This window comes from Mytilus trossulus, chromosome 1, assembly GCF_036588685.1.
Source record: "Mytilus trossulus isolate FHL-02 chromosome 1, PNRI_Mtr1.1.1.hap1, whole genome shotgun sequence".
NCBI classification, from domain to species: Eukaryota; Metazoa; Mollusca; class Bivalvia; order Mytilida; family Mytilidae; genus Mytilus; species Mytilus trossulus.
This window is the reverse complement of record NC_086373.1, coordinates 111100481-111117086: the sequence shown is the minus strand read 5'-3', so window position 1 is coordinate 111117086 and position 16606 is coordinate 111100481. Positions and strand designations below refer to the sequence as shown.

The 16606-nt window shown below is 34.1% G+C and overlaps 1 protein-coding gene across 1 annotated transcript in view; it reads left to right on the top strand.

Moving 5' to 3' along the window:
* LOC134705939 (hemicentin-1-like) overlaps positions 1-16606 on the top strand; it is a 62301-nt gene that overhangs the window by 35520 nt on the left and 10175 nt on the right. The window contains exons 19-24 of the mRNA XM_063564655.1: positions 3747-4052; positions 5473-5775; positions 7437-7739; positions 9890-10195; positions 14281-14580; positions 15391-15687. Coding sequence (XP_063420725.1) covers positions 3747-4052; positions 5473-5775; positions 7437-7739; positions 9890-10195; positions 14281-14580; positions 15391-15687 — 1815 coding nt within the window. The remainder of the gene's footprint in view (positions 1-3746; positions 4053-5472; positions 5776-7436; positions 7740-9889; positions 10196-14280; positions 14581-15390; positions 15688-16606) is intronic.

Below are 16606 nucleotides of genomic sequence, written 5' to 3'. Positions count from 1 at the left end.
TTAGGTTATACTATTGTTTCAGAAAAAAGGAGAATGTTTGGTACCATTAAAACGTTTAATCCCGCTGCAAATATTTGCACCTGTCCTAAGTCAGGAATCTGATGTACAGTCGTTTGTTTATGTAATTGATACATGTTTCTAATTTCTCGTTGTTTTATATAGACAAGACCGTTTGATTTCCCGTTTGAATGGTTTAACACTAGTAATGTTGGGGCCCTTCATAGCTTTTTGTTCGGTGTGAGCTAAGGCTCCGTGTTGGAGGCCGTACCTTGACCTATAATGGTTTACTTTTTTAAATTGTTATTTGGATAAAGAGTTGTCTCATTGGCACTCACACCACTTCGTCCTATATCTAGTCACTCCTCACTTGGTGTCTGTCGTCTGCCATTGTTGTCGTCGTCCGTCTCTCGCTGTTGTTCGTCGCCCGTCGTCGTCTGTTGACTGTTACAAAAATATTCTCCTCTGAAACTACTGGACTTATTTAACCAATTTTGCCACAACCATTTTTTCTCTTGTTTAAAAAAGTGTGACCTTCCAATCAACGTGGCCGCCATGGCAAAAGATAACACATAATCTAAAAAAATTGTCTATTATTTTGAAAACCGTTGTGAATAGAGAAAATCAGAGAATTGCAAAAAAAAAATAGAATTACAAACCCTACATTTTGTTCATATAATTCAAAATTGACAGACGACTCCTGTTTAAGGGACAAATTATATTATTTTTTTTTCATTTTCTATAATCCTGAAAGTTATAAAAGACGAGGAGAAATATCATATTGCAAACATGATCAGATAGTGTTCTTTTTGTTTTTTAAAAAGGATCAATTGTCGAAATCGTCAGCCGACTCCTTTTTATAGTTATTGTTCTTTGATGATGATTTTAAGCAATTGTGAAGCGTTTTTGCCTTATATCTTATTGGGAGTTTGGCCTAACATGATAAAATTTATAATAGATAAATAAACACTTTAAATCACAAAATTACCAGTTAGGCAAGGTCTACTAGCAAATCACAAGGTAGTAGGCTGTCCCGCTTTTTATAAGAGTGATTGCCAAGTCCCTGGAATAAGGATTTTTTCAATATTTTTTTTGTTTTTGAGTGAAAACTAAAGACGATATAGATAAACTTAATAGACTACATGATTAGCATTACAAGATCAACAAAACAGAGATTTTTGTCATGAATTCTATTCACAACTACAAATTTCGAGAGTGCCCTTTGTTGAGTATGCCATTAAATATAAGCGAGAGACACAAAGCCTCTAGTTTTTTTTAAATTTATCTTATTTTATGCATGTTCTATGAAGAAAATATTATGATCAAAATTACGGATCTTAAAATTATTTTGGATTGTTTGGCAAGACTTCCGTTAATTATATTCGAAACCATGGTATATTGTCGCTTGTGTGAGTTCATGTACACATATTTCATTTCTATTATATAAAAAAAAGTATCAGTGATATAGTCATTCGCAATAAATACGAAGTTTTAGGCCCTACCATACTTTGTAAAGTATTCAAAGAAAGTATACAAATACCTATAAGTAAAAAAAATAGTCCTTCGTCAAAATAATTCTTCACCTTATTTCTTAAGTATAATGAAGGAATGACTGTAATATTTTTCTGTCTATGAAAAAATAACATAATAATTAGGTGCACACTGAATAATTCGCGTAGCGGGTTATTTTACAGTCTGTACCTCATTTATTTCGAATATACAGAAAAAATATTACAGTCATTTTTTTATAATTTAATTCTAAATTCCATTTTAGACCGTAGAAAACGTTGATGACGTTTCGTTCACATGGCTGAAATATGGCTATGGGCTCATAACAACATAACATCAGCCAATCAGAAGACGCATTACATCTAAAATTTCATTAAATAAAGATATCAGTAGTATACCACTGTTTGAAACTAATAAATCGATTAAAAAAAAACCAAATTTGGGTTACAAACTAAAACTAAGGGAAGCGCATAAAATATTATTAAAGAAATTATAAATAAAATAAAATTATGAATGGATAAAAAAAAAAAACACGATGTTTTTATAGGTCACAACATTCATTTATTCAAATTAAATAGAAACAAGAAGATGTGGTATAATGCAATTGAGACAACTCTCCAAATTACAATTTGTAAAAGTAAACCATTAAAGGTGAACGAAAAAACGAGAAACCCTCATGAATGCAGCAGGTTCAAACGTTTAAACTATCGATAACCTTTACCTTAAAATAAAGTAGTAGTATACCATCACAACGTAGAAGACTTACTATTAAATATCAATTGAAAGAAAGAAATTAACCATGTTTTTACTAGTTATCAAAATGAGTTAATCAATAGGAATGTATTTCGTATTACGATTGTTTGTGTACTGAAATATACGTGGAAGGTATCAATCTACAACTAGTATTATTTTTACATATATTATATAAAAGGAGGGACCCACAACAGTCTTGCAGACACTTATTGAACGGATTACGCAAGTAAAATTGAAGTAATAATTTAATTTATAAAAAAAGGACTTCGATCATTGATTAAAACGACATAATTAACAGCTAAAAAACACCTTTGGTTAAGAGTTAGTGATCTTGTCTTATTAAAAAGCAAGATAGCAAGTTCATACACTATTGACGATTATTGAAATAGGGGGATTAACGGTAACATAATGTTATGACAGATCATTAGAGAAAATAGATTCCATATCATATAATTTTGATGCAGGGGTATAGTATATGTATATCTAAATTGAGCTTTAAGGCTTTCAAATTTCTTACATCTGAGCATAGTTTTGTCACTGATGGTGGACGTTTCGTCCCCGAGGGTATCACCAGCCAAGTAGTCAGCACTTCGGTGTTGACATGAATATCAATTATGTCATCATTTTTATAAATTTTCTGCTTCAAAACTTTGAATTGTTTTAGGATTTTCTTATCCCATGAATTGATTACCTTAGCCGCATTTGGCACATCTTTTTGGAATTTTGGGTCCTGAATGCTCTTCAATTTTGTACGTGTTTGGCTTTACAACTATTTTTATCTGAGCGTCACCGATGAGTCTTATGTAGACGAAACACGCGTCTGGCGTGATAAATTATAATCCTGGTACCTACCTACTAACTATTTGTGTTGACGCAGCGCGCGTCTGGTGTATACAAATAGTTTAACCTGTTACCTTTGGGTGGCTATTATTTGTTTGTTTCTCTGTGCTATATTTTCTGTATTTATCTGTTTATTTATTGTAACCCTGTCGTGTACATTTGTCATGTTAATGTTATAATTAACACTGCCATTAAAGCGGGAGGTTTGACATGCCACACAACCAGGTTAACCCCACCATTCTTTTCTTTAAAAATGTCCTGTACCAAGTCAGGAATATGGCCATTGTTATGTTATAGTTCTTTTCTGTGTGTGTGTCTCATTTCAACGTTTTGTTACCGTTGTATCGTTTGTTTTCTCTTGTGTTTGAATGTGAATTCACATTTCTATAAGACGTGTCACGGTACTTTTTTTATTAAAAATTCGTGTAATTGGTTTTGATGTTATATTTGTAATTCTCATCGGATTTTGTCTAATGCTCAGTCTTTTTCTGTGTGTGTTACAATTTTATGTTGTGTCGTTGTTCTCCCCTTGTATTTTATGCGTTTCCCTCAGTTTTAATTTGTTAGCCCGATTTTGTTTTTTGTCAACAGATTTACGTGTTTTGAACAGCGGTATACTACTGTTGCCTTAATTTATCGCTTTTCAGGTATATTAACAGTCACTGTACCACAGGTATCATATAGTGTGAATTATGGGCAGTCAGTACAGTTGGTATGTATTGTAACCGGAACTCCTGCAGTACAAACTGTGTTCTGGCAAAAGATCACAAATGGCGTTCAGATATATATTAATTCTACCACTGATCCAAACAAATATTCTGGATCCACGATAGGAACCCCGTCTCTGACAATTCTTAATGCTGACAGTAATGACATAGGATCGTACTCATGTTGCGCTACAAACGTTGTTGGAACTGGAGAGAGCCAACCAACGCAGCTTTCTGTAGTTGGCAGTAAGTTTGTTTTAAACTTTTGAACATGTTTTATAAATTAATAACTTACATTCTAAAAATATCGATAAAAATTGATAGAAATGTCAAAAGAGATTAGAAAGAAAACAAAATACTACAAAATACTACATAATCAACAAAAACAAACAAAAACAAATACAAACAAACGATATAAAGGCTATGGTTCGACAAAGTCATGTCGTCACGAGATAACTGAATAATTTTATTCAAGTAGCCCAGAAATGCTCTTTTAATAACTTCTCTTTATAAATACATCTCATCTGAAAATACGAACTGTATCAATACTATTAAACGAGGAGATCTCATTTTGTGTGTCGCTTCTCTTCCTTCTCTTCCTTCCACGAAAAATTAATCCTCATGCCTCTGTGCTCTATAGGTAACTTGCATAGTTGCATTTGTCATCCATTTTTTTAATTATTCAGATTGGGTTATTTTTTATGAAAACGACAAAAAAAAGAGTCTAGGTATTGATTCCGTCTGCAGACTGACTTTCATTAAAAGTCAGAGATAAGACTTCTGGTTTGAAATATGCACAAGTACAACCAATCGTATAATAGATAACAAAAATAAAAAATAAATTAGCCCATCAGTGCGTTTTCCATGTCATGGTGTTTAGTAACAAGAACCACAACTATTAAACCTCCTAGAGAGGATTTTTTTCGCGTAAAACATGTGGAAGCAAGAATTTGTCTTTAGTACATAGCCACTATGTTTACTAAGTTCTGAGTTGATCCAACTACCTCGACCCAAAACTTTAACCAGAAGTGGGACAGACGGACGGACGGAAGGAATCACTCACGCACGGATACACAGACATAATGTCCATATATGGGGCACGCACATTTATTGTTGAAAGTGAAAGTAATTAGATTCGGCAATAATGAAAGTAGGGTAGATATTAAAGAGAGGCAGGACCTTTTTCAAGACGTCGAGATCGGGTGTTTCAGTTAAGCTCGGGATTTAGGAATTGATCCTTACGGGATCCGGGAATATATTTTTCAAATTTCTTTTAGTTCTGCATCTCGGGATTTTTCAAGCCCGGGATCAGGACTCTCCAACCTTAAATAAGCCTAAGTCGGTCTTAGTCATTTATATTAGATTCATATCCTACAAATGGCATGTTTATAAGGCTCTCAAAAAGGGAGAGGGCTTTTGATACCTTTTATGAAATCTCTATACATAATATGTTTTTAAAAAAAATATTCTACAGCAGTTTACAAGCTGTATACTAGTATGCCCAGCTTTTATTTGACATTACCCATAGACAATAACACATCAGTATCCATCGATGGCTCAAAATCAGTTAAAGTACAGCAAAAACATAAAAAGAAAAAAAGAACAGTGCCTTTGTTGATATCCACATTAAAAGGCTGCACGTAATAGAATGTTTAATCTTTTGTAGATGTTCCATCAGTAGCTGTCGGACACCGATATATAATTGATATTGGAAATTCTATTAATTTGACATGTATTATATTTTCCACCCCATCAGCCTCAAACGTTCAATGGAATAGAATAAGAAACAATGTACCTTTTGCTATAAACGTTGCCAGTAACCCAACTAAATATTCAGGTGCTACTATCAGTACGCCATCTTTGACAATTTCTAACACTGTTGAAGGCGATGAAGGATACTATACTTGTGAAGCAACTAACTCGGTCGGAACAGGAACTAGTACCCAGACATTCCTAATCGTGCAAGGAAGTAAGTAAATGAATATTTCACCTTCTATCTCACTGTTCAGAATGCATTTCAGTTATTTCAGATCATGTTATTTCCATATGTCACATATCATGCGGCGAAAACTGTGACATTTTTACTATGAAGTTTCGTGAAAAATATTATCCCAGAATTGATAGTTGATATGATATACACTACAAAATAAAGGGCTGTGCGGCATATTTTCAACATCTATATGCCCTCAACTTTTAAGAGTTTAAATTCATACTAAAATTCTATACTACTCTAACCTCCATAATTGAACCTTCTTAGAATTGAAATTAAGCCGCTACTATGTTTTCCTATATGGTTAAATTCCAAAGTGATGTCTCTACGAGTAAAAAACGCACAGATCATCAATGTGTCCCAGTACGTTTTCAAATTAGCATACCTATGGATATAAAATATCTCCCCATGTAAGGCGTGGTTTGAGAAACAGCTTTATTCACACAGTGATGGATTGATTGATTGTTGGTTGCTAAACGTCCAATGGCAAATATTTCACGCATGTTCAGGCCGAGAACAAGTTAACAATAAATACAATATGCAGGTCTTGTCATAATAGAGGCTATTCGAAATGATGGTCGGGGAAATTTGGACTGCCACTGCCAAATAAGGTTATATTGGACAGGGAAATAGTTGTGACAAGGGATCTTATTAAATGTGCAGAGAACGTGACACTCTCTTTATATGATGCATCGGATTTAACGTACCCATTCTTACCGGACGTGACTGCAAACTTGAAACACCCCGCACAGCCAAACGGACGCCCAAATGCGGCAAGCGTTTTACTGCCGTTCAGGAGAAGACCACGAGACAATATTTCAATTCCACAGTCAAAAATAAAGTGCAACCTACAAATCATGAAGTTTGTATTGTTATTTTTAAAATAATATTATAATAATACTAATTTGGTATATATATATTCATTATTACTTACACATGTACATTGTAAAGCAAACAGGTCTCTAAGAGTCATTCGAAGATATATTTCCCATGACACATATCACGTTACTGTTGATGATGGGGTACCGGTAATGCCTACTCTTATATTTTAATTGGACGGTATAAAGTGTAAAAGTGAGTGTTGAGTCCGATATACTATCTGTTAGACTATCAATACAACTATCAGTAACTGCCCGTCCTATTGTCCTTCTTACCTATCCGTATACGTCCAGTTGAATAAAAAACTAAGTATTACTAATAAGTCTAGCCTAAATGTCTAACAATTTTGTTTTACATTATAGCTAGAATAGATGGACAACCAGGTTTGTAAAAGATATTTTGAATTTGATAAAGTGTATCCTTTCCGATTATAAAAAAGGATGTTGTATGATAGCCAATGCGACAACTTTCCACAGGAGACCAAAGTAAAATTGAAAAAGGTAATGGGGAATGTGTTAAAGCAACAACAACCCGACCACAGAGAAGACAACAGCCAACGGCCACCAATGGGACTTCAATGTAGCGAAAGACTCAGAACTTTTGGTCACTCATAGCACATCCTTCAACAATGCAAACAAGAAAACTAACGAACTAATTTATGTCCAAAAACGAAAGTAAAACAATTATTTATCAACAAACGACAACCACTGAATTACAGTCTCTTAACTTATTATTAATTTTCTATATGGTTATCTTTTAAGCGATACCAGTGGTAACTATTGCCCAATCACAGTATAATGTTACTGTGGGTTCTTCCGTTACCATGGACTGCACTGTATCAGCCAATCCTGTTCATACCTTAGTTTCTTGGCAAAAAGTTCTAAATGGAGATGCAGCAAATATCAATCTCCATCAAACGAATAAATACTCAGGATTTAACATCACATCACCATCTTTGACTATTATCAACTCTGTCATTGCTGACCAAGGATGTTACACATGTAGTGCCCAGAATAGTGTCGGGACAGGTACCAGTTCACAGACATGCCTTGAAGTATTGGGAAGTAAGTAAAGCTGATACATAAAGGGGAGAGAAATATAATGTTAATATTAAAGAATGTAACAAAGATACGTTTAACACGTGTTAAGTATGTTGTATCACTAAGCCATTTTTAGATCACCGGAGCCGATGTGTTTACTGTGAGCTTATTCTGTCATTTGGCGTTCGTCGTCGTCTTAATATCTATCGGCCTTGGTATAATCAGTCGAATCGAACAACTATTTTTTAGGTTACTGCCATCGAATTGTTAGTTTTTACAAAAGTTTGCAATTTTTGGTATTATCTTATTTTAGATGGATATGAATATTAATGTTAAGCAGCAATAATATTCAACAAAATGGCATGTACAAAAAGGTTAATGCAATCAAATTTGTCAATTGATCCCTTAGGCCGAAAAATAAATTATTGTTTGTTTCCATTCCCCCGACCGACCCGGTAAAATTGCCGCGACCTGAAAAAAATTATTGGCCGTTCGTGATCAATATTTATTTTTCATTTTGGTTTTTGGGGCTACCTTCCCGATGCTGTCATCCACGAGCGATTTAATTCAGGGCATTTTTGCATTATAGCGCCTAAGTGATAAGTAGACAAGACAAATAAACACGGCTGGTCACACTATTTGTGTATCAGCAAGCAGGGTTCAAATAAGCAGTGGTCCGAGGTCCGCGACCTTCCAGTTTTGCAATCGGACTTTTAACTTAGTTATTAGCTACGTCCAACATACCTAAGGAAATAACAAAAAAAAAAAAAACTTTGCAAACCTTTTTACCAAAGTCTCTAAATAAACTTATTCTGAAACTTTTTTTTTTAAATTTTTCATGACAACGTTGTTCATTTTATTCAACCGCTAGTTTTATACAGAAAGTCGCCAACAAGGAATGTGTAAATTCCAGTAAAACCGTATCTGACTGACAAAAACAATATTGAAAAACAACGAAAGCCGTGAACAATATAGCAGGTCCGATTCCGATAAGGGTAACTCCGGGTTTTGGCGATCATCAGAAAAAGCAAAAAGAATCCAAAGAGAGGTGACAAAATACATCTATGGTTATGAATTATAAAAAAGCAGAAAATATTTTATACAGAAACTAAAAATTACTTTTAATTTGACAAATTTTAATGTCCTATCCAATACAATGTGACAGTATAAATGTTCTTGTTATAATCTATATTTTACGGACGACCTCACAAGTTGGTTGACTGGCATACATTTATCCGTTTCACTGCTGGTGGAGTTCTAATTCCCTGCGGCTATTACCAGCCCAATAGTCAGCACTTATGTGTTTACTTATATTTATCTTAAATTAACTGTTAACCAAACTTTAATTTTTGAAAGACATTTGAAGGCTTTTCTACCTCGGGAAAAAAATTACCTTAGCTGTATTTCGCAAAACTTTAAGGAATATTTGGTCCTCAATACTCTTCAATTTTGTACTTTATTTGGCCTTTTTGAATTGTTTGATCCGAGAGTCACTAATGATCACCTATTATCTATGATGAGTTTATTCATGAATGTGCCTTATGTCATAACTACGACGCTGTTTCCTGTACACGAATGTGAACTACCGAATTAGACATGTTACTGGATTTATACTCAAAACGACTCATCCTTTCAAACACCCAATAATATCCCTAGTTTCTTGTGGGTTCGTGTAGTTCAGTCTAAAGTTGTATATGTTGTGTCATGTTTACTATTGTTTGTATGTTTGCCTGTGCCGTTTTACTACGACGTTGTCAGTTTGTTTTCTTTTTATGAGTTTGAATGTCGCTCTACTATTGCCGTCCCTCTTTGATCTTTGATACTAAACTAGGCAATTTTGGTATATGCAGAAATCTATTAAAATTCCATAGTAATGAATACGTCCATTTGATAAAAAAAATAAGGGTTCACCTTCATCTTAACGATCTTCCATTAATATTTTTCAATTATGATAAAGGGAGACATTGCAGGAAAGGCGTCAAGAAGTTGTTTTTGTAAACGATGTTTTTCACCATACTTTGAACAGCAATCTTTGTTTAACTCTAACTGGATATCAGTCTGTACTGATTTTATTTTGGTACTTCTACAAACATATATCAATGAAACACTTCCTGAAAATGAATCAATTCGATCCTGATATTATTTACGTTTGTTTGTCTATCTATTTGTTTTAGGCGTTCCTGTAGTAACCGTACAACCCACCAATTATTCTGTCAATGTTGGTTATCCAATCACATTAAATTGTAGTGTGGATGCCTATCCAACAACGATACATGTCAAATGGACGCGTTACATCAATGATATAGCAATGCATATGCATATTGCCATGTCAAACGGTCGTTACGGCGGAAGTTCAGTGGCTTCACCGTCATTGGTCATAAGTGATACAGTCATGTCAGACGAGGGGTTCTATATATGTACAGCTACTAATGTTGTTGGATCTTTTGAGAGTCGACCGATATTCTTGGATGTTATTGGAAGTAAGTAAAACTATACACATTGTTTTTTACATTTTTTTTTTGAAGTATTACTTTTATTTCCAATGTTGTCAATTTTTATGGCGACACGCCCACTCTGATGTTGTGTATTTATACGCCAACATGTATATACATTTTTACTCATTACCATTCAGTCACGTCTCAGTCATTACAGCTGAACGGACGTGCTGGGCCAGCTCTCCTTTACCCGCTATCTTCGATGAGGGTTTACAGTTAGATATCAACGACTTACTACTTAAGATGACAGAAACCAATCCATGCCGTACAGATAGACATAGTAGTTGGCGTACCCGCGTTAACATGCCTCCAAAACCATTGTATATTATGGGGAGTGTCATGTCGATTAACGTCCGAGGGCTGTATCCTAGGCTGTTGGGTGATACGACCTACTTTTCACTGCCTCACGGCTTTGGTCCTGATAATGCTTCCTGTCATCTTTTGAACTACGTCCGAGATCATCTAACAGTACTCCGTCATCGAAGCTAGCGGGCTGCCAAGCTGACCAAACTGGCCCTGAAAGCAGCCGTTAGTGAAGAAGTAACACCAAATTAGTAAAAAACAAAATCAACTCAACAAAACCAAGATGGCGGCCTCCATTCGGCGTCCTTTGCTACCCGTTCCTGACCCACGGCACAAAATATTCAAACGCTCACCAATCGCCTTCGGGCACCGAGCCGACCGTGCGAGGGCTGAAAAGCCAGTCAAGGTCGTTAAAAACTTCCATATATATACATTTTTACTGTTAAGGTGGTACAGAACACCTAGGAAAGATAACTCGTACAGATAGTCTAATTCATTACTGCGTTTTAAAATCACTAGCAATATATTTGCTGTATATAATTAAATGTTTTCTTATTCTTTAGGTGTAATATACTATATAGGGTAGCGATTTTAGTTTGACTGTATAATTAATCATTATGATGTCTTTCTTTTAAATACGTTTGGGTTAAATTACATGTGTATAGGGCAATGAACAGTATTCTTATTTATTTGAACGGTGTCTATATCATTTAAATCCACCGCCCGGTATGTAAAGAACCGCCCGGTACCCCATCTTTGGAACCGTCGGGGCACCTTCCGGAAGCCCATCTTTGAAACTGTCAGGATACTGCCCGGTAGCCTATCTTTAGAACCGTTCAGGTACCGCACGGTATTTACAGAACTGTCCGGTATCCCATCTTTGGGACTGTTTGTGAACCGCCTGTAATTATATATATAAGGGGATGTGAGAGAGATCAGAGGGAGAAGATATATAATTGCGATTGTTAGTTAGAAGTGTTGAGAGTAATATTGTGTTGGTGAATTAGGATTATTGTTCTACTGTTTTATTATGTCAAACTGAAAAACATTTTAACAGATCACATAGTGATTTGAATTGTCACTGTGTGTTGTGGTTTGTTTTCTTTGTGCCATTTGAATATTGATTTTACGTAATTTACGCTTCCAAAATAACACATCGAAAAACAAGAATCCATACAAAAACGACAACGCTACAATAGTTGCTAAAACTATACCCTTTGGCTAGTACTCCACAATTAATGGAGGAATATAGAAGAAGTTAAACTGAACTATGCAATATTTTAGAAGCTGTTCATTCAAGTTTTTAATTGGGGGGGGGGGGATTTTTTAACTAGAACTCTTGTCCTGCCTATTTTTCAGATTTCATCAAAGACCCCCCTCATATAACAGCTCTTTCACAGTAAAATGTCGAACAAAAATATAAATAAAAAATGGACATGGAAAAACACACGTGGAAGTACATGATTTACATGTCGAGGGACAAAGACCACAAAACAAAAAAAAAAACAATATATCAAATTCAGTTTAAAAAACCACTACACATAATTTAGCACTTTAATATGTATCTCTTTATCTCAAGAAGAACAAAATATATATGTCTGGTCCCTGTTTTCAACCTTTATCCGACAGTTGTAGAAAATAAACAGGTGTCTTCTATTCCGTCTGCAATTGTACGGGAAAGTAAAGTCGTAATTTAGAATTATGATTAAAACTGACACTACATATGAAGGATATAAATAGAACAGGTTGCTTTGTCAAACTCTAATTTAATGTGATAGCAAAACATTTGTTTTGTTGTTGTGCTTTTGTCTTAATTGTGTTTTCTTTTCGAGATATGAATACAATTTTGAAGTAAATAAATAAACGAAACGTGGTGTGATTGACAATAGGCTATGTGAAAACTTTTTTTCTCAAGTTTAGATTTAAGATCATTTAAGATTATGACTGAATATAGTTACTGTATAATAAAATGAAAACAAAAATGTGAAATATGCCAAAGACGTAAGGTCTAGGCCAAAAGACGGAAGAAGTTACGGCCTGGTTGTACTTCGTAAGGGAAAATAACAACATTAAGTTGACCTTGATGTCAACTTTGAAGGTCACATGAATGTCATCATGATGCAAAACAATTAATCTCATTATGATACATCAACGTGTCAAACATCTAAGGCCTAGTTCAATAGACAAAAAAGTTGTGATCATTATGTACTATAAGAATAGATTTTGACCACTTTTTAAATACTTGAGTGTCTATTTTATTTGAATAAATTCGTGTATGTGAAGAAAGATTTTAACTGATTTAGTCTTAAAAAACGCACCGATTCAAGCTGAAATATGAAAAATCTACCAAATATGCCGAAAAATGTCACTTTTCAGATGTTTTTTGTCAAAAATAAAAGTAGCCGCATCTGTGTTCATCCTCAACCTTTATACATGTTATGTATTATCATAAAATACAACTTACATTTAAATATTAAGGATGAACACGAATGCGGTCACTTTCGTTTTACACAAAAACCGTCTAAATTTTAACTAAAATGCTAGAATTGTGAAGATTTCAGTAATTTAGCATGACTAAATGGTGCTAGTACCCGATGTATATGCATTGTATTGTCAAAAACAGCCAATATTTATGTAGCAGAATCATTTTACTGTCCAATAAATGACTAAAAGTTTACATTTTAATTTTGTAAAACTGCTATATTTTGGGGCCAAAAAGGGGTCTTACTGGACCTACTCCTTTCAATTTCAAATAGAAGAACCATCGAACTCACTTTTTTGGCTGACTCTGATACCCGTTTTTTAAAGTTCGAACACAAAATTTAAATCAAGAATAAAAGAAATACAAGCAAAGGTTATCAGTGTACTGATAGTCATCTCAGTTATCATTTTCAACTATGATATATATATATGTATACCAATGTATATGAAACTTCCAAATTTGGTCGATACATGTAAATAAACTCATCATTGCTACATGTTCCAGGACTAATTTAGTTTATACACCATTTATATAGTAAAAGATGCCAAATTGGGTTGCAAAATCTTTTAAACCTATTGTTCAAATTTTTAAAAATTTTATCAAGATGTTAAGCTTGGCCTGTAAAAAAGAAAATGTGGTATGATTGCCAATGAGACACTGTCTACAATTAAGAGACCAAAATGACACAGACATTAACAACTATAGGTCACCGTACGGCCTTCAACAATGAGCAAAGTCCATACCGCATAGTCAGCTATAAAAGGCCCCGAAAAGACAATGTAAAACAATTCAAACGAGAAAACTAACGGCCTAGGTTATGTAAAAAAAATAAAGAAAAATAAATATGTTACACAAAAACAAACGACAACCACTGAATTATAAGCTCCTGACTTGGGACAGGCACATACATAAATAATGTGGCGGGGTTAAACATGTTAGCGGGATCCCAACCTTCCCCCTAACCTAGTTTATCAATGTGAGAAAAACAAGACGAATTAAACGACAGGTTTTTTTTAGGAGGGGGGGGGGGTACAGTTACAGGTACCCCTTAATATAAATAATATAAAACGTTCTGTAAGCCTTACTTTTGATAGAAATTTATTTTTAATGAATGGAAATAATTTATTTTGAACTTATTGAACCATAAGATTAGTTTTTGAATTCTTCAATGTGAACAGTCAAAATTAAATTTAATGGTTCGATAATTTCAAAATAAATGATTGCCGTTCAGTAATTGAAAAATAAAAATTAGCAAGTCACAAATTTACTACATTGATTTTCTTAGGTGTTCCGAATGTCACTGTTCCACAACCTAGATACACAGTCAACATAGGATCATCTGTTACATTACAATGTATCTATATAGCTAATCCAGAAGCTACCAGTGTTATCTGGGAAAGGACGGTAGCCAATCAGGTCATAATTATATCTTCAGCCTTCAGTAAATACGATGGTTCCACAACTCAGTCACCATCTTTGATAATAAATAACGCTGACGAATCCGACGAGGCCAATTATGTTTGTAAAGTAACCAACAGTGTCGGAACTGGAATCAGCGCTTCTACTATACTTGTTGTATTAGGCAGTAAGTATGTTTTCCATATAATATAGCATCGTGTATTGTTTGATTCTGACCATTATTTTTTTAATTACAAGCATGTTATACCATACATTTAAATCAGCACATTTCTATGATGATTAAATGCTTGGATCGCCAATTAAAAAAAAAGCAAAACATCATACGATATTTACGTATCTTTAGTACCATCACTTTTTGAATCATTTTGCATCGTTTCTGTTTCAACAGTTAAACAATTAGGATTTTTTGTTCTGGACAAACTTTTTTTTTCGCCACCGAAAAGCAATCTATTTGTGTTGGCGATAAGTCTAAGTCGACAACAATTTATCTTTCAATTTTAGCATTACAAATAATGGCAGCTGAGGATGAAACAATTTTTTTTTCTTCTCAGGGTTGAAAACAAATTATTTTTTTCTACAAAAATTGGAAACAAACTTTTTTTCCAAGAAAATCCATAGCCCCCACAGAAAATCAAATGGTTGCTGCCTTAACCATATTTGAATGAGATAGTCACTATGGACATCATTACCCCTAAACATATAGAAATACAAAATAAAACGTAACTGTATAACTAGTTATTCACCGGTGACGTCGTACAAAGAGTTGTGTGTCGACAATACGTTTCCCAACACTTTTAATCACATACAACATTTTACACCGATTGTGGGTTTTCTTTTCGTTCAATTGAGGGAATCGCTAGAATAATAAAAAGCAGGACATGCCTATGTCGACAGAGACAGCATCCTCAACTATTATAGATCAATTGATTATCAGAATCGATCAAACTAGTATTTTATATATTTATATTCCTATCAGATATACCTATTATTATAACGTCTACACCAGCATATACCGTAACTATTGGGGAGTCTGTTACCTTAACATGTACCGTGACAGCTACCCCACAACACACTAGCGTATACTGGACGTTTACATCTGGAGGTTCAACAATTAATGTAAACATTGGAGGCAGATTTAGTGGATCATCAGTGAACGCATCATCCCTAACAATATCAAATGTACAGTTATCAGACCAGGGAACATATGTTTGCTATGCTACCAACAGTGTAGGAACAGGAGGGGGTTTAAATGTTATACTGGTTGTTATTGGCAGTAAGTATAAAATAATTTGAATAGTATTTTAGAAAGTGACAATCCATTTAAATTGCTTGTAGGAATATGCAGCTTTTGACATTCTGAACCAAATATATTTCTAATATATCTACCGTATAAACGGCTATTGTAAAATTGTATCATTTAAAAAGAATAAATTTTCAGATTTCAGTTTGTCCGGTCGTAAAAGTGAAATAGGATACACGTTTAAATCTGGTTTACAACAAAACATGAAAATTTACACTAATTGAGTATTCTGACGGATTTGAAGGTTTGGTTATATATTGTTTTTTTTTTCGTCACCTTCTAATACAAAATAATTATGTATCATTATACATTTCTTTCACTGTGACATCCCGTCATGAACTATTTTAAAAAAAAGGTGGACTGCCCTGCAATTATAGCATACACTAGTCTTGTTTGTGTTTGTGTTACAGGTTTGCCTTCTTATAGTAAAGGTGTCTGTTTTATGTATGTATGAATGGCAATAAACTTGAATGATATATGTACATCGAACGATGTCTTGTTATTGACAAAGTTTTTGTTATACGTGTACATCAGATATTGTACAATAACAAATACGCGTGAAGTATGCTTAGGTTAAAATTGATATACGTCAGACAAGGTTCTTGGCTTTGACAGTAAATTATTAATTGCCGGGGTTAAACATGTAAGCCTTCTCCTGAACCTTGGACAGTGATGTAACAGTAAAGTATAAGAATTTATCAAAATCAAATGGCAAAGTATATTTTTTTAAACTGCCCGTTGTATTGACATTGACTACATTAACAACTATAGGTCACCGTACGGCCTTTAACAATGAGCAAAACGTATTTTCGATTCATGAGTTTGACTATCCCTCTGGTATCTTTCGTTCCTCTTTTATAAAAGTCTACTCCTGAAACTGAGATAAATGTAA